Raw genomic sequence first — 25,951 nt, forward strand, 5'->3', positions numbered from 1 at the left:
TTTTGGACTTAAAAGGTGCATTGTCAATCATAAAAAAGAAAAAAGAAAGGAGACACTTTTGAAAAGCCACTTGTGCTAATTCAAATGACAATGATAAAATATGGAGATTTAGCATCAAGTAAACTAATGATATTGAAATGTTAAACAATAAAGTAATGAAAATTCATTTCAAATGGATACAACTAGACTACTAATTTGCATTTAACCTATAATAGGGCATCTATGATAGCAGTAACAATTCTAAACATCCAAGCCATAATATATAGTAATATTAATTTAGCCATCGATGGATGCATGTAATTTCTTGGTATCAAAATCATGAGCCTTATTTTATTATGACTAGAAGCAAGCATATCATGCAGTCTTAAATAATATCTTCCACTACATCCCTGCAAGGATAAAAACACTTAATGGACTACTTAACCATTCAATTCTTTTTAATAACAACACTAGTGCATGGCATATTTGAACTAAACTATATCCAAATGGAGGTTCTCAAATGAAGTCTTCAACTCATCAAGCATACCATTGGTTGATGCTCTTCATGATGAGTGAACATTTTACGTTCAATAAGGTTTCAGTGTGGTTCAGCTCTATCAATTGACTTATCTTCTACTATACCAACAAAATATGAAAATGTTTTCTTAAAGATAAATATGGAATTGGAACTGATCAATCAAATACTATGAAAAAAAATTCTCTTCTAGCTACTTAACCTTTATATTTGTAATTCTATCAAGGTATCTAAGACAAGATCAAGTAATGATATAAAAATTTTATGGCATCTGCACACTCTAGATCAAAAATTGGCCAAAGGAAAAAGGATAGGGAATTACCTTTGCAAGGTGTTCTTTCTGATATCTGTATCCCTGATATGGTTAAGGAGAAATTTTAAAATTCTTAGAGAAAAGCAAACTATAAAGCACCGACAAACTCATAGAATCGTAACAAATTAACCTTGTCTGTTCCATAGATGTAGTCACAGTAGGTAAAAACTGATGCAAAGTTACTATGGCTTTTCCCTCCAACATAATGATGGTAATCATGGTACTCAGCTCCTCCATAGAAGGGGATATATTTTGTTGGAGTTTGGGAGAAGTCGTAGCTGTTCAACATGAACAGGTTAGTCCAGAAGGTAAAGCATATATTTAGTTTAAAAATTACATAAAAATGTAGACTTACCCATATCCACAAGTAATGACATTAATTATATTTGGTTCTAACTTTTGGACCTCCATGTGGAAAAGAGAATTTTGTCCAACTGCAAGTAATTTTTGTTTTTTAAACTATTCTCTAACTTGCATCTATTAAATTTTATCCAAAATTACTTTTATATCATTAAAATATTAAATTCATGAATCAAATGCATCAGTTGATTTTCCATCTTTAGCACCAGTTAGTGACAAGTATGATGGAGGAAATCAAAATCCTATAACATTTCTTCTTTCCTCTATATATGATTGCCATATTGTCGTTGTTATTGTCCTCTATGTTGTTGCCCTTAACAACGGTCTATTTTCCGTGACCTAGGTATTCAATTTTGAGTTGAGTTAGCTTTTTTTTTTATTAAGATTTTAAATTTAGTTTCTATAATTATTTTTAATGAATGAAAGATTTTGCTCATTTTTTTGAATAAAAATATTTAGCGTGCTTTCATTCTTGTGCATAGCATGTGCGCAATACTACCATACTTTAACCATGACACAACTAGCAAAAAAGGACGTGCCCAACTAACAAAACTACATGCCAACAAAATTCATTTTGGAGCAACCCGGAATTAAAAAAGCTTGGCCAACTTAACCTGTTCTTTGCTAATTTCTTGTTGTGAATGAATTATAGATAAAATAATGATCTTCATGCATTTGGTCCTTTAAAATTTCATTTTCGTTAAGTATATATTCTTTTCTCTAAGAAACAACAAATTTTCAAATTATTGTAGGCTTAAATTTTCTGTCATGGAGGTCCTTGTTTTTTCACATAAAATACCATTAAATGATGATAGAACAATATATAGCTTGGTGAATACCTTCTATGGATAGGGAATGCTGGTAGGTCGGTTGAGGTTGAGGTTGAGGTTGGTTCAGCTAAATCCAAGGTTAAATTACATTTGCCATGCCCAAAGATGGATCCAAGTTAGCTAATTTATAGCACTATACCCATATTCAATAATTCAGTATGTGTTACGATTGGATTTTATTCTGGGTCTGCTAAGACTTGTGTTGCTCCTAATTAAGGTGAGGTAAGAGAGAGTGACAAGTGAGGGATCGCTCATTTGGGCTAAACAAAAGAGGAAGGGAAGAAAAATCCAAACCCTCGGAAGGAAGAGATACATGAGACTGGTATTACTGCTTTAGTTGAAACCATTTTGTTTATTTTATTTTTTTGTTTTATTTTCTTTTCCTCGCTCATGTGAATCAAAACATAAATCTATGGAAGAAGAAACTCCTATGGACATCCCAAAATTCTGTAAATTAAGCAGAAAATTGTCCATTCATAAGATGATAATCCACCTAACTAGACCTTTCTTGGAAGGCAAATGCTTAAACAACATAGAAATTTTAAAAGAAAATGACAAAAAAAAGAATCCCAAGGTCGATATCCCACTTAAAGCCTATACTTGAAATGAGAAAGAGAAGGTCATACGTTAGCTATGTGACATTTTTGTGCAAGATTTCTATATTATTTTAATATTTTTGCTCGATTTCAATAAATAGATATTATGGTATGTCTTACCTCTGATTGACATTTAACTAGCCAGCTATTAAAAGCAAGCTTAGCTTTTAAAAAAAAAAAAAAAAAAAAAAAAAAGAAAGAAGAGGAGGCGAGCTCCCTTGTGCGCATGGTGCATGAAGATTTCCCAAGGAACCCGCAACACGCACACATTTCATTTCATGTGCTGGCTTTCAAGCATAGAGCAGTCTATATATTCTCAAACCACATTTGTTGAGACAACCAAAACAGAAAAAAAAAAACTTTTTTTTCAATACTCCTAGTTATACTGTCTAAGACCAAGAATTATTTAATAAATTCAAATATGAAGCTACATTTTCTTCTGTCGGTTAAGAAGTTACTATTTTTGTTTTTTTCTTCTTTTTAAAGAAAAAAAAGGCAAGTCCAACCACAAACTAACTTGGAGATGAATTGGACTGGGATTTGATGAAAACATACTCCCTGGTATAAGTAGAAACCTTGTACCGTAGATTTAATATATTGATTGGAAGAAAATAAAATGGGTTTTAACATGCTTTCTACCTAATTTTTCTTTTAAATAAAAAAAGAATTTGACTATCTGAATATGAGAACTCAAACCTCACTTGTATAGATATAGGATCCATGTAATAGTTCAAAATAAAGGGCATGAAGAACTATTTTCAAAATCCTCAAATTTTATTATTATTTTCTGAAAGAAGGGATTACTTTCACTTTCTTTTCTCCAATCACATCGTATCGGTGTCAGAGCCCAGACTCCTATCTTTGTGGAAACCTAATTTAAGGTCTAGACGTGCAAACAGCACAAGTTGAGGTGCACAAGAAATGATGTGGATGTTGGTACTTCTACCTTAGTAGATTACAATTGTGTAACTCACTAAGCCCATGTTTCGATTGATGCCTTCAAGTCAAGTATGAGCAACTTTATCACGAAGTTGCCTCAACCATTTCAAAACAAAAATAATCATTTAACAATGAAAATGAGATACTTGAACATGATGGAGTCGTCAACATGGTGAAAGTAGACACCTGGTTGGATCAACTAAAGATATGTTTCATCATATATGGTTATATCAGTGTCTCGAGAGTAGCTTTTGCTTACTTAAAGCTTTCCAACTTGTCTTATCTAGTGAAAATTTCATGTGAGGAATAATGATATTTCTAATCTATTATGAAGAAAATTCAAGCATTTATTCAAGAAGAAATTCTATCTAATTGACTGTAAAAAAGTATTGAAAATTATGTCCCAAAATCAATCGTCAGTCTGTTGATGATTGAACTCACTATGTAAATATATATAAATTTTTATTAATAAAAGTTATTTGGCAACTTTTCATCATAAGTTGTACATCTTCTTTTAAGAACTCCTGTATTATGATGAAGTCCTTAGGACTATTTAGAATCGATAAATGAGGATTTATCGTTTAATCCTTAAATATATTCATGACCAAACGATATGCTATTACTAGGACGATAGCTATATTAAGTATAGATCGTTGTGTGCTATATACGTTGGTTGTTCTCTTAAACAAAGGAGTGTGAAAATACTGGTATGGCATGTAGGTGAGATATAAGAGTACATCTCATTGAATGTAACCAACTCCGAAGCGCTCTACTATCAAAAGTTACTCCGAAGGGATATGGGTATTAGTGTCCCTCCGACCTAAGATCATCACGGTGACTTGCAAGCACTCACTGTTCTATAGTGTCAGACTATCTGAATTTCTAATTCAGTGATGGAAGGCTTCTAGGCACAGTCAAGAACTTGTGGTAGTCAGTGTGTAAGTCAAGATAGGATTGACCCCTCTGAATAAGTAAGAATTAATACATTACTGTATTTCAATTCAGTAAAACTTTAGCCAGGATAATCTATGTGATAGATTTGAAAGATTGAAATACAATGATGTTGACTATTCCAGGGTTGATAGTTAATTTCTAGGTCATCTTGAGCATTAGGGTCAAAGAGATGAATTATACGGTAACTATATGCCAGTAGGTTCTGAGTGTTGCTTTACATACATTCGACCTGTCCAAACGTCAGATCTCATTGCTAGATGGTTACTTCGATTGGTACAGAAATTATTCTTATACTACCGACATAGGTCCGAACCTATGAGATCATACACATAAGAAGTACCTCTTCGATCATATGGCTGATCGACGATTGAGAATCGTTCGAGGATAAAGTTGTCAATATGATTGATGATTAATCCTGTACAATAGTTGCAATAAATTGATTCACTGAGACTTAGTGATATTCAAAAAAATTAGTCAACAATTAGATTGTTAATTAACTCAATTTTGATTGAGTATTAAAGTTTGGATCAAGTCTAATTGAATTGGATTCAATTAGGTCAAACCCGATTAGGCTATGAGATGACCTAATCGCTAAGAAAGATTTAGCCCTGATTTGATCAAGACTTGGATTTAATATACTCCTAATTAGATTAAGAGTTTGGGTACCAAATTAAATTAGGCTAACTCATCTTATTTGGGTCTAAATTAATTGGGTTTGGATGAAACGTAATTAAGAACCAAATAAACAAAACTCTAGAGTCCAAACTAGTTGGACTTCTCCCATCCGCCACCTTCTTGTCTCTATGCCAAGTTTTCTCATTGCAAAACTTGTTTGCATATGAGGCATACCCCAACAAAAGCCTCTGGTTGTCGCCCACAATGGATAAGGATAACTTGGTTTTAATTCAAATTCAAAGAGATTTGAATTTGAAACCCTAATCACTTATCCTTATCCACTCTTGCCGACCACCTTATGAATGTGTTCAATTTGTGCGACAATAAGGGAATTGGTCTCATATTTTTTCCATGCCCCACATATCTTATTTGGTCTTCTTAGGATAGGAATGAAACTGGATGAGATCTGATTGAGTTAGAATTCAAAAGAGTTTTGAATTAGAACTCAATTGAGTCCTAGTCCTATCCTACCTTCTCTTGATTGGTAAGCATAAAAAAGGGTTGTTTTTGTGCACTGAAAAAGAAGAGGGATTCATCGTGAGATACCAGAGAGAGAGGGGGTCGAACATGAGCTTTGGGGGCTTGAGAATTTGGGGTAGTCAGCCAAGTTGTTGGCATGAGAATTAGAGGAGAATTGTCTCCTCTCGAGTGAGGTTCTAACCCTAAGTGTTGGAGTTTTTGGGAGAGAGAAATCAGATTAGAGAAAAGATGTTTCTCTAATTTTCTTCAACCACATATATCTTCCATTGATCCATCTTTGACATCAAAAAAATTCGAGTTGATCGAAGAAGGAGAATCAAATCAGCAGCCTAGAAGCCTTCTACGCGAGCTAGCACTCCTGTGAAGACTGTGTTAGATATGTGCCCTAAAAGCCAATTGTTAGGTGATACATTTTATAATTTCAGGATTTAATTTTATATTTGTAATATTTTTTATTATCGATAAAAGACTTTTTCATTCCAATCATGTTTATGTGTCCATGATTTATCCTAGAAATTAACAAAGATTATTTTTTTATATTCTTAAAGTATTGAGAATTTGAGATATATATTAATTAGTAGTTAATTTCTAAATGCTCTCGATCAAAAGATCATCATAGAGGATAGTGATCAATCCATTCGAGATCGATGCATAGTTTACCTCCCTTATGGGTAGATAAGTCTCGGATCTGCAGTGTAGGGACACTGAGATGAGGGTGCGGGTGGTTGTTAGAAAATAAGTTGCACTGAGTGTGACCAACATGAGAAACTACTTAGACATCTACTCACTCATCAGTAGTCTTCTCAATGCTACAGTGGTATGAGTGGTCCTTTGACCTACAGTATCATCAATTATTTGCAGTGAAGCTATTAAGTTTGACTGCATATTTTTTTGATCTTTAGCCATTTGGATCCTTGCTGTGTATATTGGCTACAGTAGGTTTAGATTCGCTGTTTGGAGTAGGATACACCTAGATGGAATCTATCAACTTTAATAAAAAAGAAGAAGTCCTATGTGATTTGCAAGACTGAGTTCAGAAAGTCTTTGACCAAAGTAAGTGTGAATACTAGAAAAGAGGTTTCATGAAATTTACAAATAAACTTAAATCGAGCCAATCTAGTATATGACTGACGATGGAGTCTGACGAGTTCTCCATGACCTCTGTCAAGTCGGAACTCACGATAGAAGGACAAAATCATACGATAACTATACCTAAAGGTTCACACTTTCATTCTACTGGGTTGCCACTATATATTGCTAGGTATCACAATAGATTATGGGACTCATCGAATGTTATCTTGATGATCAATGACCTTCGAAGGATAGAGCAAAAATTATTCCAACCCATCGAAAGGAGTTTCGATGATATTGTGATGAAAATCATAATATATCTCACTACTAGATAGAATGGAACCTATAGGGTCACACATTAAGGAATTTAATCTTGAATTTATTAATTGGACTTATGAAGTTCTAATTGGGTTAGAATTTATTAAAATCCTATTAAATTTAAGAGAACCTTGCTAGCACATGGTTAAACCTAATTCTTCTCATAACTTTGATTGGATCAAATCCATTGCATTGAACTTAACCTAAATCCATTAGAGTTTAGCTGGATGCCTAATTGTGAGCTCAAGAGGATTAGATTAAATCAATGAGTTGGCTAAATTATCTCTTCATTATCTCCTCATTTGTTTCCTGATATTGAGTGTGAAATTATAGGAAAGAAGAGATGGCGCCATGCATCTCTTTTAGAAAATCCAAAGGGCGCCAACCTTGGATTGGCATAAGGAAGAGAGAGAGGTCCACCCCTCTCATGTATTGGCATGAAAGGAGAGAGAGAGAGAGAGGGGCCACACCCCCTCTCTTGCATGAAAAAACCCTAGATCCCTTGGCACCCCAACTACCTGCCTCTCTTGATGAGGGGCACCTAGTTACTCTAACTATTTTGACTGTGGTGCCCCATCTGCTTGCCAAAAGAAGTTAAAATTTGATCAATTAAGTCTGATTTTAATAAAAAATAATAAGATTAAAAAGATAAAAATTTTTATGAGATAAGAACTAGCTTTTTTAAGTTGATTGGTTTTTGATTTGGATCTAGGAAGGCTCTATATAAAGAGATAGTCTCTTAGAATTTCAAAAATGAATTGAATTTTGTAAATTTAAAACTCTTCCTCTCTCCTCTCCATGCCTCATCCTCTCTCCCTTTTCTCTTTCCCATGCCCAAAGGTTGAGTGTCCATCTTCCACATGCTAAGATTAGAGAAGGGTCTCTTCTACAGTAAGAAATAAGGAGAAGAAGGCTGCAGTTCAAGGGTTGAAGTTGCAGCCAAAATTAATTGCTGATCAAGGTTCAAAGAGGCAAAGATCTTACTTGGAGAAGAAGGATCTACCATGAGAAGAAGGATTCAAGATTGATCTCGATGGATACCTGTAGAGACCGGACACGTGTGCGGCTCAAGGACCTTCAAATCTGAGATCATTAGAAGCAGTGTATTTCTACCCCTGCAAATGTATTAAGATTTGATCTCATCTTTGATTTTATTTTTAGATTATATGCATATCTTTATTTCTGAGCTTGGGTAGGATTAGATATGATCTAATGCATATCTTTATTCCTGAACTGGTTTAACCCAGTTCTTTTTCGCTGCTATTCAAAAATTTTTGAAATTTATGCATGCATTCTACTCGATTTTCTAATAGTGGTATTAGAGCTACTAATTTTTAAAGATATATATAATCTAGTTTTTATCTTAGATCTGAAAGTTTTGTTGATTTAAAATTGATTTTGTGCTGGTATAAAGTTATTCTAGTACAGGGTTTACCCTCTATATTGAAAATATTATCCTAGCATAAGATTGATCGATTTTGAGAACTATTTTCAAAATGATTAAATCAATCTTTTAGATCTAAAATTCACATATGTAATATTTTTTTTTATATTTAGATCTAAAATTAGAATGATTAAATGTTCGCATCAGATTAATATAAGATTGTTCTGATATATGATTTACCTTCTGTATTGAAAAGGTTGTCCAAGTTTGATGCGAACCAATTTTTTTGAAAAATATTTTTAAAATATTTTAATCATTATTTTTGATCTAATTATATATGTATTTGATATATATATTTTTAGTTTTAGATCTAAAATTTGATATATATATGATACATGTTTTAGTTTAGATCTGAAACTATATGTATCTGATATATAATATTGGGTTTAGAGCTGAAACTGTTTCAAGATCATAAGCCACTAATACATGCAATGAAATATAATCTAAAAAAAATATATTTTTGAATCTAAAAATTATGTTATTGCATGTGGGTATGGGTTGAACAAATTAGGTCTAATGATCAAACTACAATTAGGATCAATTGATTAGATTATAATAGAACCCATTATCGATTTTGAGTAGTTGATTGAACCTAATCAATGGTTGACTAAGATTAGGTTAAAGGGGCTCAAAGTCAAGTTTAGTTATAGTTGGTCGCATCGATTCATATTTTGATGTGAGTTGATTGACTCAAGACTAAATTTAGCTTAGTGGTTTGGACCCATTTCAATAGGTTAATCTAATCAATTTTAATCAATCAATTTAGTGTCTAAGGCAAGTATTTAGATGGTGGTTATTTAATTAGTTCTATTATCTGATCTGATCAATTTTGATTGATGTCTAAAGAAAGCAACGGAGGGATCCCCACTCATCTTAACTTACCTAGCCATTTTGGAAGATTCAATTTTGCATTAGGTTACTTGTTGACTCGAGTTCACTCATATCGATTAGATTGGTCAGATATATAGATGTGCTGATTTAAATTTGATCAGTTGGATGTCAGATATACTGATTTAGAAGAGACCTAATCCAAATCTTCTCACTAAATATTAAGTCTAGAGATTTTTTATCGTTGTAGAGATGCGGGTGCCTTCCTGACATTGATCATTCTCAACTGATTACAGTGGTTCGATTGCATCAAAAAAGTACAACCATTCTATTGGTATTTGATATCCCGAGGTAGAGATGGGGTTGGGCCCAATAACTGTTAGGTAAGGGTCTCAATGATGGCTTTACGCCCACTGGTGAATGATGGATCTGACTTAACTAAGAAATATACCAATAACTGTTAGGTGAGGCCACATAACTTAGAGATCAAGCCTGCTGCATCTTGCTTAGTGAAGCAATGGACAAGATGTTGTCCACTCATTGGTCTATGCTCACCAATAACTGTTAGATAAGGTATATATAGATTAATGAGATCACAGTTCCCACTTGAAACCAATCGCGTATGGATTTTTATTTCTCCACCAGAGGAGTGTGGGAGATTCGAGAAAATAGTGAGAGCTTTGTTTATTTTTAAAGTCTTTAGAATAAATATTTCTATAAGTATAAATATCTAATTAGAAATTATTTTCTCTGTAGATAACCATATTGAGTTCCAACCCTTTAGCTCGTATCTTCAATACCAATAGGTTGACTGGTACAAATTATAAAGACTGACTCCAAAATTTGAGAATCATTCTCAGTTTTGAGAAACTTAACCATATCCTTGACCAGGATGCGCTTGTGTTACCAGCTAGTCCATCCTCTGATCAACGAGCCGCACTTGAAAAGTGGATGAATGAAGATAACAGGGTGAAGTGTTATATTTTAGCATCCATGTCCAATAATCTTCAGCGATAGCATAAAGATATGAGGACTGCCAAAGAGATGTTGACTCACCTACAAGAGTTGTACGGTAAGTAGAGTCGCACAGCTCGCTTTGAGATCTTTCGGAGACTATTCAGAGCAAAAATATGTGATGAGTAGTTCGTCAATGATTATTGTTTGATAATAATCAAAGACATCGAGGAGCTTCAGAAGCTCGAGATGAATGTGGACAAGAAATTATCGATGGATTTGATCCTCCAATCTCTTCCTGATTCATATGGACAGTTCATCATGAACTATCATATGAATAAAATTGATAGTACTTTACCCAAATTACTGAACATGCTGGTAACAGCAGAAGGCACCTTGAAAAGTTCAAGGGATATAGCTCTAGCTGTGGAGTGGGCTTCCTCTAAGAGAAAGTCTTCTTTCAAAAAGAAGAAGAAGCCTGCGAAGAAGCAAAAGAACGAGGCCAAGCCCAAAAAGTAGGTTTCGAAGAAGGTCGATGATAAGTAAAAGTGTTTCCATTGTAATGTCGAAGGTCACTGGAGAAGGAACTGTCCGACCTACCTGACGACTGTTAAGAGCAGGAAGAAGGATGGACCTTCTGAAGGTACATCTAATATGCTCGTTATTGAAACTAATCTAACGATTTTTTCTTCTTCTAGTTGGGTTCTAGATTCTGGCTCAAGTGATCATTTGTGCACTTTTATGTAAGGTCTTGAAGAAGTGAGAGGGCTGAGAGAAGGTGAGATCACTCTCCAAGTCAGTAATGGAGTAAAGATTGCTGCTATAGCCGTCATGACCTATCCTCTACGATTATCATTAGAAATTAGTTTAATTCTTAAAGAGTGCTATTATGTACCTGTAGCCAGTAGGACTTTAATTTTTATATTTGTGCTGGCATAGAATAATTATAATTTTTATTTCAATAAAGATATGTGTTTGATTTATTTTGAAAATAAAGTTGTTACACGTGCTTTCTTGATTGACGGTCTTTATCATTTGCATAAAGATGTGAGTATCAATATTAACGAGCAAACTATGAATGCCATAGGGTTTAAGAGACTTAGAGATAGGATTAGCCAAAAATATCTGTGGCACCTTAGGCTAGGCCATATAGGAGAGGACAGACTCAATAAACTGGAGAAAGATGGTCTTCTCGATCCATTGATTTTTGAGTCTTATCTAGTTTGTGAATCATATCTTCAAAAAAAAATGGCTAAGCTGTCCTTTGTGGGACAAGGAGAAAGGGCCACTGAGATATTAGCCCTGGTATACACTGACGTGTATAGTCCATTCGATGTATAAGTCAGGGATGGCTATATCTACTTTATAACTTTTATCAATGATTATTCATAGTATGGGTTTATATATTTGATGCACCATAAGTTTGAAGCCTTTAAAAAGTTCATAGAGTTCAGACATGAAGTAGAAAAATAGACTAGAAAACCCATAAAGATTCTTCGATCAGATCGAGGAGGAAAATATCTTAGTAGAGAATTTTGGGCCTATCTTAAGGATAATGGCATAGTCTCACAGTGAACACCTCCAGAGATGCCTCAACTCAATGGGATATCTGAAAGGAAGAATCGAATCCTACTAGATATGGTCCGATCTATGATGAGCTTCACAAATCTTTCTGTCTTTCTCTGGGGACATGCATTACTTTCTGTGATTCATCTTTTGAATCGGATTCTCTCTAAATCCATTCCTACCACACCATACGAGTTATGGCATGGTAAGAAACCAACTCTTGGATACCTCAAAATTTAGGGATGTCCAGCCTATGTCAAGCGATACTACTTGGGTATCTCAAGATTTAGAGGCTAGGTCATTTAGGGCTCGCTTCATAGGATATCCTAAAGAAACTATGGGATACTACTTCTATCTTCCTAGGATCACAATGTGATTGTGAGCCGTCATACCGTCTTCTTAGAAAAAGAGTTTATCCAAGGTGGAGGCAGTGGGAAGAAGATTGAGCTAAAAAAGAAAGTCTCTGAAGAGCATTGAGTCCAAGAACTTGAACCCAGTAGTGAGCCAATAGATGTGGTACCTCTTCCACCTCGTGGATCAAGTAGGATCTTCCGTTCTCCTGAAAGGTACTTAAATATTCTTACAGAGGATTTAGAGGAAGTATTTCTTATGGGAGATAGGGACATTAGAAATGATCCCAAGACCTACGATGAGGCAATGTTAGATATTGACTCTGAGAAATGGATGGAAGCGACGAAGTCAGAAATTGACTCTATGCATTTCAATCAGATTTGGTCCTTAGTAGATCTACCTGAAGGTATTGTACCTATTGGGTGTAAATAGATTTATAAAAAAAAAATTAGATTGGATGGTAAGGTAGAAACCTATAAGACAAGACTAGTTATGAAAGGTACAGTCAACATGAAGGTATTGGCTATAATGAAACTTTTTCGTTCGTGGCCATACTGAAATCCATCCGTACTCTACTTATGATAGTAGCTTTTTATGATTATAAAATTTAATAAATGGATGTGAAAACTATCTTCCTAAATGGATATCTTGAGGAAGATATCTATATGGAGTAACCTTTGGATTTCACATCCAGTGATAGTGATCACAAGATCTGCAAGTTGCAAAGGTCCATATATGGACTTGAGCAAGCATCTCGAAGTTAGAACACTCGCTTTAATGATGTGATCAAAATATTTGATTTTATCAAAAATGAGGAGAAATCATGTGTGTACAAAAAGATCAGTGGGAGCACTATCATATTCCTCATATTGTACATGGATGACATCCTCATGATTGATAATAATATTTTCATCTTGACTTCGATCAAGTATGGTTATCAAAAGAATGCACCATGAAAGACCTAGGAGAAGCTTCCTGCATTCTTGGTATAAAGGTTTATAGGGATAGATCTAAGAGAATGATAGGACTCTTATAGTGAATATACATAGAGAAGGTGTTGAAGAGGTTCAGCATGAAAAAATCCAAGAAGATCTTTTACCCCTTAGACATGGCATTCATGTCTCCAAAAAGATGTGTCTTGACACACCTGAGAAGATTCAGTGCATGAGCAAGATCTCTTATGCTTCGGTAATAGGGAGCCTCATGTATACCATATTATGTACACGACCTGATATAGTCCTTGCCGTGAGTGTCACGAATAGGTATCAAGTGAATCCAGATGAAGAACACTGGATTGCTGTAAAAAATATCCTTAAGTACTTGAGAAGGACTAAGAATTTGTTGTTGGTATTTGATGGAGGATTGAAGCTGAAAGTTGAGGGATATATCGATTCAGACTTTATGACTGATATCGATGATAGAAAGTCAATATCGAGATGTATCTTCTTCTGTAATGATGGTGCAGTTAGCTGGAAGAGTTTCAAGTAGCCGATCATTGCAGATTCGACTATGGAAGTCGAGTATATCACCACCTCTGAAGCTACTAAGAAAGTCTTTTGGTTTAAGAAGTTTGTTGTGGAGTTGGATGTAATGCCATCAAATGCCACTGTATAGCACTGCGACAACAACGGCACCATAGCCCTCACTAAGGAGCCAAGATCTCATTAGAAGTTCAAGCATATAGAGCGACAGTTTCACATCATACGTGAATACCTCGAGAAGAAGTTCGTCGAGGTGCAGAGAGTCAACTGCATGCACAACATGGTATCCCTACACATTATAAGAGGATCCAATTGAATGAGAAAAAGAGAGATCTAATCTTTATTACCTCCTATGACCAGACGGCCTAGTGACAAATCCGATCTGATTACTTCACAACTCAGATTATCTAATCTAAATAATTTAGATCTAATCTAAATTATTTTAAATTTGATTATTATATTTTGATCAAATTAAAATCAGATAATAATCATCATAAAAATTACATGCTTCAAATTAAAATCAAATTTTATAAAGATCAGCACAAACTAGGATAGCCTTTGCATTGCAAGGGGTTAACCTTACAGTAGGATAATCTTATATCAGTTTGTGAGATCATATCTATAACTAATTTTAGATCTAAATATCATATATCAGATCTAATCTAAATTAAATTATAGATCTATATGCATATAATATCATGTCATATCAAACCTGGCTCTGATATCACTGTTGGGATGCATAGGGATTTCATGTATGCATTTCAAAAATTTTTTAGTGAAAGAGTATTAGATTAAACTATTTAATCTATAAATACATGTATAAGATCTGATTTTAAAACTTTTATAAATAGATTTATGATATGAATTTATATGCAAAAAATCTGAATCTAAAATAACAAGCATATGAATCAAAAATAATATTTAGTGATAGATCTAATCTACCACTCTAGGGTTCCGAACCCAATACCTGAGCATGAGTAGTCAAATTTCATGATCAAGAATGTAGATCTGAAAGTCCTCTCTAGCACTTACAGCCGCACAAGCATCCGACCTCTACGGATGGTCCATACGAAGCCCCTCGGATCGATCAATCCTCCGCATGAGTGGTAGCTTGCGTAGTCGACTTCTGATAGTAGATCTAACTTGATCTCCTTCTTCGATCATCTCGAATCTTTTTGATGTCGAAGATAGAGTAGAGGAGGATGCTGGATGGTTTAGAAAAATTAGATGAAGACTCTCTTCTATTTGATTTTTTTTTTCATCCAAAAACCTAGAACAGTTCTAAGTCTCTCACCCGAGAGGAGAACAGTCTTCTCTTTTGTTCATGCCAAGGAAGAAAGAAAACCACCAAAACCTCATGCCCCAAAGAAGAATTTTCATCCCTCTTTCTCTCTGGTATCTCATAGTGAAAAGTTCTCTCTAGTTGGCACATAAAATTATGATCTTTTTATGGTTATCGCACAAACCAGGTAAGACAAAATAAGAGCTGGAGTTTGTTACAATTCAAATCATTTTGGATTTTAATTTGACTCCAACTTTTTCTCACACTTATCTGACTTAAAGAAAAACTTACTAAAGAAAATTGGGTGTAGAAAATATTCAAGAAGACTTCTTTTTCTCGTATACAATGGGTCTCTTCAAAAACAGCCAACGTGTGGAAGGATATGGATAAGGTTTTAGGTTGAAATTCAAACTATTTTGAATTCAAATCAAAACTAACCAATTTCTATCCTTAATAGACAACAAAAAAAAGGTTTATCTTCCAATTTTCTTATACATAAACTAATTTTATGTGGTGAGAAAAGATGTGAGGCAATTTGGGTGGCACAAGGGAGAGAGTCCCATTCATTTGGGACTCTAGGGTTTAACCAATTAAATTTCTTTCAAATCCAATCCAATTATACCCAAATAAAATATGATGAACCTAATCTAATTAGACTCCTATAATTTCAATTAAATCTAATAAAATTAATAAATTAATTGAGCCATAGATCCGATTAAATCAGGATCATTTCTTCCTTATCGATTAGGTCATCTCATAACTTAATCAGACCTGACCTGATTGAATCCAATTCAATCAGACTTGATCCAGACTTTAATACTCAATCAAATTAAACTAATTAGTGATCTAATCACTAATTAATCCTTCATTAATGATAGAGTCTAAGTCTAATAGAATTTTTCTCTAGAGTCTCCATCCCGTGGGACTCTTCATCAAAGTCTCCGTCCACTAAGACTTTTCAAATTAGCTATGTGATCAGAGAGAAACTTCTAATATGTGTGATCCTATAAGTTTGAACCTAAGTCGGTAGCATAGGAACTGATTCCTGTACTAAACGAAGTAATCATCTAGCAATGGTACCCGACATTCGGATAGGCCGAATGTATGCAAAGCAACACTCAAGAATCTATTTGGATATAGTTACTATATAATTCATCCCTTTGACTGTTGATGCTAGGATGACTTAGAGTTTAAACTGTCAACTTTTAATAGTACATCCACTATGTGTCTCAACCTAATAAATCCTGTGACTCCTCACAAAGATTGCTCGGGCCAAGGTCTTACTAAATTGAAACACAAAGCATTCTCTCTAATTATTTTTGGAGTGGTCAATTCCATTTTGATTCACGCACTGACTTTACAAATACTTGATTGTGTTCAAAAATCTTTCAATCTTGAATTAAAAATTTAGATAATCTGGCACCAAAGCATAGTGAGTTGCTTGCAAGTCACCGTAGCGATCTCAGGTCGGAGGGATACTTATATCCATATCCCTTCGGAGTGACTCTTGACAGCAGAGTACTTCAAAGTTGGTCATGTTCAGTGAAATATACTCTTATATTTTATCTGCATACCGTACCAGCATCTCCATGCTCCTTGGTTAAGATGACAACCAACCTATATAGTACACAATGACCTACACTTGATATGTCTATTGTCTTAGTAATAGCATATTATTTGGTCGTTAACTCATTTAAAGATTAAATGATAAATCTTTCTTTATCGATTTAAAATAGTCCTAAAGACTTTCATCGTAATACAGAAGTTCGATATAGAAGTTGTACAAGCTTATGATGAAAATTATTAAATAAATATTTTATTAATTAATTTATATACAATTACATCAAATAACATAACCGTCAACAGGCTGACGATTGGTTTTAAGATATATTTTTCAACAAAGCTGTCATTGGATCTATCACTTAATAGTTATTAGGCCCAACCCTATCTTTATTCTAGAGCAACTCTTTGCTAATAGAGTGGTTGCATATTTTCAATGCAACTGAACTACTGTGATCAATCGAGAATAATCAATGCTAGTAGCACGCTAGCACATCTACAATGGTGGAAGACCATTAGACTTAATATTAATGGAGAGATTTAGATTTAGGTCTTATCTAATCAGCCATCATATTACTGATCTAATTGGTATGGGCTAAATCAAATCAACAAGTAATCATATTTGAGACTCAATCTTCCAAATTAGCCAGATAAGTAGAAATTAGTGGGGGTCCCCCCGTTGTTTTTCTTAGACATCAATAAATTGATCAGGTCAGCAAATAGAACCAATTAAATAACCATCTTTCAATTACTTATCTTAGATATCAATTGGTTAATTAGTCCAAATAGGTCAGCTTAGGTGAATCAGATTCGAGCCATAGAGCCAAATTAGGTCCTTAGGTTAATCAATTCTATATATAGATGTCAAGTGATTCGATCAACAATAATTATATGATCTTAAGCTCTATTGACCTCATCCTAATCAACACTTGACTCGATTTGATCAACTGCTAAATTGATTTTGACCCAATATGATCAAATTAGAAACTCTAGATGTAATCCAATTATATGACCTAATTTGATCTACCTATGACCAATCCTTCATGCACAAACACTAATTTCATATCTTAAATCTAAATTTTTAAATCTAAATTTTTTGCATGAAAAGTAAGTTTGACCTCAAAATAATTTTTAGATCATACATATAAATATATATCATATACATAAATAAGTTCAGGTCATAGAAAAAAATTTCAGCCCTAAACATGCTTTCATATATCATATATATGAATCAAAAAAAATCTCAAAACTCTTTTCAAATCTAAACAACAAAATATATATCATACATATGCTGAAAAAATTAGATCTAAAATTTTATTTAATTAAAAATTTTAACATCATTCTAAGAAATCATTCAGCATAACAAGTTATACTAGGACAATCTTATGTCAGAACGACATCAAAAATTTTTAGATCTAAAATTTTTTTCTACAGATTTTAGATCTAAATCTTAATCTCATACTTATGATGTGGCTCTAATACCACTGTTGGAGTTTCATAGTTTCGTGTATGTAAATTTTTTTAAAACGAGTATGCAATAAAATTTAAAAATTTTTAGATTAAATCTAATTTAATTTTAGCATGCAAAGATCAAATCTTAAAATCATAAATAGGATCATCATATGTGAGATAGGATTCAGATACAGAAATCAAATAGAAAAAAATAAATAGAGAACATATCTTGACATGGATCAATCTTCACCATGAACTGATGATCATGGATGTCTTTCGAAGATTTTTTAAAGCCGCACAAGTGTTCGATCTCTGCGGATATCCACATGAAACTTTAATCTGATTAGAAGCTTTTTGATCTCATCGGGATGCTACCTCTCTTGCAGAGATCACATCTTAATGGTTGAAATTTTTTTTTTCTCTCAAGACAATCTTAGAGAAGAAGAAGAAGTAGGAAGATGTTGATCTCTACGCTAGAGATCATGAGAAAAATTCTTTTCTTCTCTTTTCTTCCTTAAACCCATGCACCAAATCTCTACACTAGAGATGTAAAAATTTTATCCAACTTTTGAACTAAGAGAAGAAGAGAAACTCATGTCTAAACATGGATAAAAGAGAGGGAGAGATGTCCTAATAACCAACCTTTGGTTGTTGTAAGAAAGAAGGGATATGGAACAAATATACCTCACGCCCTCCACCTCCATGCCATGCCCTCTCCCCTTGTTTTTCTCCATGCACTCTCCTCTGATTTTTGGCATCTCAACCTGATCATCATCAGCCATCTAATGCCTCATAAGGTGCTAGGTTTAAATAGGGAAAGGGGATAGAGTTTGGATAGAAAATAAGAGTCCAAACCTCTTAGGACTACCATAATTCATGCCACCCACCCTTCTCCTTTTGTGCCCAAGTTTCTCATGGAAAGGAGTTTAGGAGTCCTTCTTACATGCTAAAAAGGGGAGAAAGAATGACATCAAAACTTGGTTGGCGTGGGCTTTGATTGATGCATGAAAAGGAAGGAGTTTTAATCTCATGGGACTCCTCTTTTAGGTGGCTGATTTAAACCAATTTAAATCTCAACCAATCCTAATCATATTAGGAGCTAATTAGATCCAAATAGATAAAAAATTGAATCTGATTTGGAGCTCAAACTATTTAAATTAGGTGACGATACCTAATTAGAGAAGAAGTTCTAGTCCTTTTGAACTCTCTTTTGGTGCTTGAGTCAAACTTAATTTAATCCTAATCCAATTAGAATTTGGTGCATCTATAAAGAGAAGAATTCTTAGTCTAAATAGAAACTCAATCATCCTAGTCTAATTAGAAATTAAGTCAAACTCAAATTCTAATTCAACAAGGAATCATTCTCCCATGTAATTTAATTATCTCATAACCTAATTAGGCTTGATCAAATCAAACCCATTTCAAGTCAAATTAAATTTAATTTAATAAGACTTGATGCAAGCCCCATAGCTCAATCAAATTGAACCAATTAGCAATCTAATTGCCAATTAATCCTCCTATAACTTACTAACTCTTTAGCGAGTTATGTAATTGTAACTTTTGTATTAGATTAATCATCAATCAAATTGATAATCAAATTCTGTCATGATTTATAATCATAATTCAACCATCTGATCAATCAAAAGTCTCTTTTACGTGTGATCCCATAGGTTCTATTCTGTCTGGTAGTGAGATATATTATGATCCCTATCATAATATCATTGAAACTATTTTCAATGGATTGAAACTATTTCAATTCTATCTACTAAGGATCATCGATCATCAAGATGATGCTCGTGGATCTCACAATCTATTAGTGACACCTAGCAGTATGTAGTGGCAACCCAATAGAATAAAAGGTGATGAACCTTTAGGTGTAATTAACATATGATATAATCTCTCTATCATGAGTCTCGACCAGATGGCAGGTCATAGATAAATTGTCAAACCTCATCATTGATCATATGATAGATTTAATTAGCTCAAGTCCATACATGATTCTTATAATTTTTTTTTTCATTAATCACACTGCTATAACCATAGACTTAAAGACTCAACTTCATAAATCCCATAAAACTATTCTCTTCTATCAGGATCGATAGATCCCATCTAGGTGTACACCCTATTCCTACAGTGGACAAGCTATCGTCAACATCCACTACAAGAACTTATGGAGATCCATATTTATGTGTTAGTCAAACTCCAGCAATCTTACTGCGAGCAGCTATAGCACCGCAGGTCAAAAGATCAGTCATACAACTACAGCATCGAGAAAGTCACAACGAGTGAGCAGACATTCATGTGACTTCTCGTATTGGTCATGCTCAGTGTGTGTGTGTGTCTGTGTTTTCACACACAGAGAACACACACACATATATCTATATATATATATATTTATATATGTATATGTATGTGTGTGTGTATGTGTGTGTGTGTATATGTATGTATATATGTATGTATGTATGTATATATATATATATATATATATATATATATATATATATGTATATATATATATATATATATGTATGTATATGTATATATATATATATATGTATATATATATATATATGTGTGTGTGTGTATATATATATGTATATATATGTATATGTATATATATATGTATATATATATATATGTGTATATATATATATGTATATATATTTATGTATTTATATACACACACACAGATATATATATATATATATATATATATATATGTATGTATGTATGTATGTATGTATGTATGTATGTAAGATGGAATGTTACTATTTTATAAATCAATGCAATTTAAGTCCATCGATGGTAATAGAATAGATTTTTCTTTTTTTCAGGATATAGCATGTTACAACTCAAATAGATATTAGTGTAAATACATCCAGAAGAAATCAAAATGCAGTTTAATTTTAAAAGATGGTCAACCCAAGAAGTTATAGCCTACCAGATGGATGATGTCTAGGATTTTCCTAAAAAAAAAATCATAACAATATATCTTAATAATGTAGATTAATTAGGGTTTGTGTATGAGAGATTGTTCCTTTCACGTTAGCTATCACTGCTGCAAAAGCCGTAAGTAAATAATATTTTGGTACTGTGGAAACTCATGTTCACACGGTGTGGTAGATCTAAACCAGACCTTGACAAGCTTACCGCTCTTATAGCACTTCTCTTCTTTAGTGTACCTTTAACCGTTCACTCCCTCAATAAACAAACAAATTTGACTAGAGTCAGCGATAATCAAATCGAGTTCTAACCCTAAAGTATCTAGCGAGAGCGAGAGCAAGAGAAAGAGAGAGAGAGAGAGATTTGTTCTTACCTAGTACTCAATGAAAACATATATTTTAGTTATATCTTGATCTAGCCAATAGTTTTCCTGGGCAAAACACAACAACTATATCAAGCTAGTAAGAAATCTGAATAAAGAAAAGGAACGGACGCAGAGAGAGAGACTTCTAATCTAGTATTCAACTAAAATATTTAGGAGGCATTTGGTATGGGGTGATCTATCCAAGATTAAAGGTGATATGAATGAAGATAATGAGATCACTATGTTTGATTGCACCATGATGATCCTACATGACAGTGATTTTAAATCACTCCCACTCATCAAATCATCCTTCAATTCAATGATGAGATATCCATCTTTGAGGTTAAAAATCTAAGATCACCCCCAAGCAGTGATCTTGGAGTAAAATATAGGGATAAAAATATCCCTCAGTCTATAAAAAAAATTGATATGTGAATATACCGTTACTATATTATATCAATATTATATATATAATATTATATTATATTTGATATTATATATTATATTTATGATATATATTACATAATAATATATTATTAATCATATTATTATCATATTATGATTCAATGAAAATTTTAAAATAGACTAAAATTATCTTATTATACTTTATATTCGTATAATAAAATATTTAATATATTACTTCAATTTATCTTTTTTTTAATCAAAATAAATATTCATACTAATAAATAATATATATTATAAGCATAAATAAAAATATTAATTATACAATAATTAATATATTTTTATAATACTAATAATTTATAGGACTAATAAATATATTTTTATAGAATCTATTAAATATTAATATATTAATAAATATATTAATAAATATTTATAATATATTATGTATGATTAATAAATATATTTTTTTAAAATATATTATAGATAGTTTTGGTATTATATAATCAGTGATCTTGGATTTTCATAGAATACCGAACAAATTACTCATGAATATTTGAGGATCTTTAATCAGCAAGCCATGATCTGCAAAATGTGGTGATCTTAAATCACTGATGATCAGATCATCCGAATCCATATACTATTAATATATTATATCAATATTATATATATAATATAATATTATATTTGATATTATATATTATATTTATGATATATATTACATAATAATATATTATTAATCATATTATTATCATATTATGATTCAATGATTATTTTAAATTAGACTAGAAATATCTTATTATACTTTATATTGTATAATAAAATATTTAATATATTACTTCAATTTATCTTATTTTTCTAATCAAAATAAATATTCATACTAATAAATAATATATTATAAGTATAAATAAAAATATTAATTATATAATAATTAATATATTTTTTTAGTATTAATAATTTATAGGACTAATAAATATATTTTATAAAATCTATTAAATATGAATATATTAATAATTATCGTAATAAATATTTATAATATATTATATATAATTAATAAATATATTTTTATGAAATATATTATGGATAGTTTTGGTATTACATAACCAGTGATCTTGGATTCTCATAGAATACCAGACAGATTACTCATGAATATTCAAAAATCTTTAATCACTAGACCATGACCTGCTAAATATGGTAATCTTAAATCATTGATGGTCAGATCACCACAAGATTTGGATCACTGATGATCTTAATTATTTGGATCACCAAATGCTATCTTATATTAGTTATATCTGATCTAGCCAATATTTTTCCTAAGCAAACTTGACTCAATATATGTCCATTTAAATTTATGCCAAGTGTGATCGAGGTTGAAATAATTGTTTACTTGCCCTAAACTAAAATCAACATGACTTTTCGTGATACAACTTGTGGTATTCTGTTCAAATTCAATCAATTAAAAAGAAGTGTTGGCTCAACCAAATCTAGACCCTATTTGAACAAAGCCAAGCAAATAGCATCAAACCTGATCTAATTTAAATCAACCTTTTTTGGTCAAAAAAAAATTGAAGTTAGGTTAGGTTGAGGTTTTGGATGGTTCAATGTGGATCAGATCAGATATCTACTTCCTTAGATCAATCTAGCTCTTAATCTTAAATCAAATCAAATTGCACAAATAGTCTTACCATATTTAGTTGGCTTGTCTATTTCTATCTTAATTATAGGATAGGAAGACCTTAGGATATACATGGATTTTTCCTTTACTTGGAAGATCATAGTCAAATTAGATCCTCGCATCACTGTTTTTCTTACAGAACACTAAACACAAACTTAATAGTCAGTCAAATTTTGGATCCGGCCTGGCTATTTTCTTAGTCTCAAGCCCTCCGCTTTGACTAGAAGGACCCGGACCAGCCTCCCCGCACATGCATGCATACATATACATATATATTGTTCTTTAATAACTTTTGTAGTTTTTTATTACCGAAGCTTATAAAACTATGTCAAATCATACTTAAACCTATACATATTCAAAATCTGGCTGTATATAATTTTATGACCAATTTTGTCATATCAGTTTATTTTTAACACCAAATTTGTACCATTTTATATTTTTACTGAATATTTGAGAACTAATTATGGGATATTGGCCCTCTCCCTTCCTCCCTTTCCCCCAAGATGAAGCGGTACTATTTTCTAATTGATGCAACTTAAGTCCATCAATGGTTGTAGAATGGATTTTTCCCTTTTTCAGGATATAGCATGTTACAACTAAAATGGATAGTGTATATACATCCAGAAGAAATCAAAATGCAGTCTAATTTTAAAAGACAGTCAACAGAAGAAGTTATAGCCTACCGGATGGATGATGTCTCAAATTTTTTTTAAAAAAATTAAAAAATATATCTTAATAATATACACAAATTAGGGTTTGTGTGCGAGAGATGGCCCCTTTCACGTGAACTATCACTGCTACAAAATCGTTCGTAAATAATAATTTGGCACAGTATGGAAACTCTTGTTTCCACCATGCAGTACATCTAAACCACCCTTTGACAGGCTCACCGCATTTCTCTTCTTTTGAAGAAATTGTTGCATGCACCAGGTGCAAGTGAATCACAACAAATCCCGGAGCATATACACGGTGTAAAGTGCACAATCGGAAACCGGTGAAACACAAGGGATCACGTGGCGTGTTATCCATCGTGGGATTTGTACGGTCCGATTGCACCTGGTGCATGCAATTCAACGGCCTTCTTTTGTGTACCTTTCACGGTTCACCCCCTCAATATACAAACAAATTTTACTAGAATCAGCCATAATCAAATCGTGTTATAAACCTTAAGTAGAGAGAGAGAGACTTTTACCTAATACTCAACTAAACATATATTTTAGTGATATCCTGATCTAGCCAATAGTTTTCCTGGGCAGAACACAACAACTATAGCAAGCTGGTAGGAAATCCAAATAAAGAAAAGGGAAGGACGTAAGCTAGTAGGAAATCCAAACAAAGAAAAGGGAAGCATGTAGAGAGAGAGAGAGAGAGAGAGAGAGAGAGAGAGAGTTGTGACCTAGTACTCAACTAAAACATTTATATTAGTTATATATGATCTAGCCAATATTTTTCTTGGGCAGAACGCAACAACGATATAGCAAGCTAGTAGCTAGGAAATCCAAACAAAGAAAAGGGAAGGACGTAGAGAGAGAGAGAGAAAGAGAGAGAGAGAGAGAGAGAGGGGGTTTGGTTACCCGCAGTGTGTCTCTATGGCCTCGACGTGGCGGAGGACCATCCAGAGCCAAAAGGTGACGATGTGGCCCGGGACGATGGCGGGGCCGAGAAAGGCCGGGAATCCGAGGATGAGGACCTCGGCCCAGTGGGCATAGGGCGCGGCGAACCCAATCGGCGCCGTGAACTCGTGGTGCACCCGGTGGATGTTCTCATACCCCCACTCGCCGTGCAGCCACCTGTGGATCCAGTAGTTGAAGTAGTCCTCCACCACGAAGTACACCACCAGCTGCGCCGCCACCTCCCACCCAGTCGGCAACGGCAGCCCCGTCCTTATCCCCACCCACTGTTTTTAGGTAAATAAGTACATGCATAAATTAAACTATATAAATAAAGAGAGAGATTCTTCTTCCAACCTTCATGCATGCAACTGCTCGCTAGCTAGCTAGAAGGCGGAGAAGAGAGATATCAACAAGATCGTGTCACCCGAGAGATGAAGTAATTACATACCTCGATAATGGGGTAGGAGAAGAGCTGAAGGGGGCCGACGGCAAAGATAAAAGTGTGAACAACGTTCTTGTAGCACTGGAGGACGGTGGAGGCGGGGTGGTGGACCTTGGGCTGGAGCTTGTACTTGTGGATGGTCTTGGGGCGGAAGAGCTCGACGAGGGCAACGGGGAGCGGCGCCAGGGAGTAGATCAGGATAAGGAAAGCAATGTTATGGGCGTAGAGCCAGAAGTCGTGCATGCCTGCGGAGTACTGGAACCACATCACCTCCGCTGCGCTCAAGTTCCTCCCCAGCGCCGCCTCCGCCTCTCCCATGCTCTGAAAGGGCAGCATTGCTGAAGCTCGAAATGGAGGCAGACAAAATGGGAGATAGCGGTGAGGAGAAAGAGGGAGAGCTAAATAGAGGAGACGAACAATGTATCATGCGTTCTTACCAAACAAAAAAAAAAACAATGTATCGTCATGCATGTCGTGCAGAGAAGCACGTCTCTTCTCTCACTAAAAACCTCATGATTGTTTGAAAAGTTATTTTGTTATAATAAAA

The 25,951-nt window shown here is 33.6% G+C and overlaps 1 protein-coding gene across 2 annotated transcripts in view; it reads right to left on the minus strand.

Annotated features, from left to right (window-relative positions):
- LOC105035357 (very-long-chain aldehyde decarbonylase GL1-10) overlaps positions 1–25,740 on the minus strand; it is a 27,111-nt gene extending 1,371 nt beyond the window's left edge. For both annotated transcript variants that reach the window (XM_073245793.1, XM_073245794.1), the window contains exons 1-4: positions 25,411–25,740; positions 24,924–25,246; positions 958–1,105; positions 837–869 (exon numbers count right to left, since the gene is read on the minus strand). In XM_073245793.1, the coding sequence (XP_073101894.1) occupies positions 837–869; positions 958–1,105; positions 24,924–25,246; positions 25,411–25,740 (834 nt within the window). The remainder of the gene's footprint in view (positions 1–836; positions 870–957; positions 1,106–24,923; positions 25,247–25,410) is intronic.
- Positions 25,741–25,951: the final 211 nt, after the last annotated feature.

Source organism: Elaeis guineensis, chromosome 11, assembly GCF_000442705.2.
Source record: "Elaeis guineensis isolate ETL-2024a chromosome 11, EG11, whole genome shotgun sequence".
In the NCBI taxonomy this organism is placed as follows: Eukaryota; Viridiplantae; Streptophyta; class Magnoliopsida; order Arecales; family Arecaceae; genus Elaeis; species Elaeis guineensis.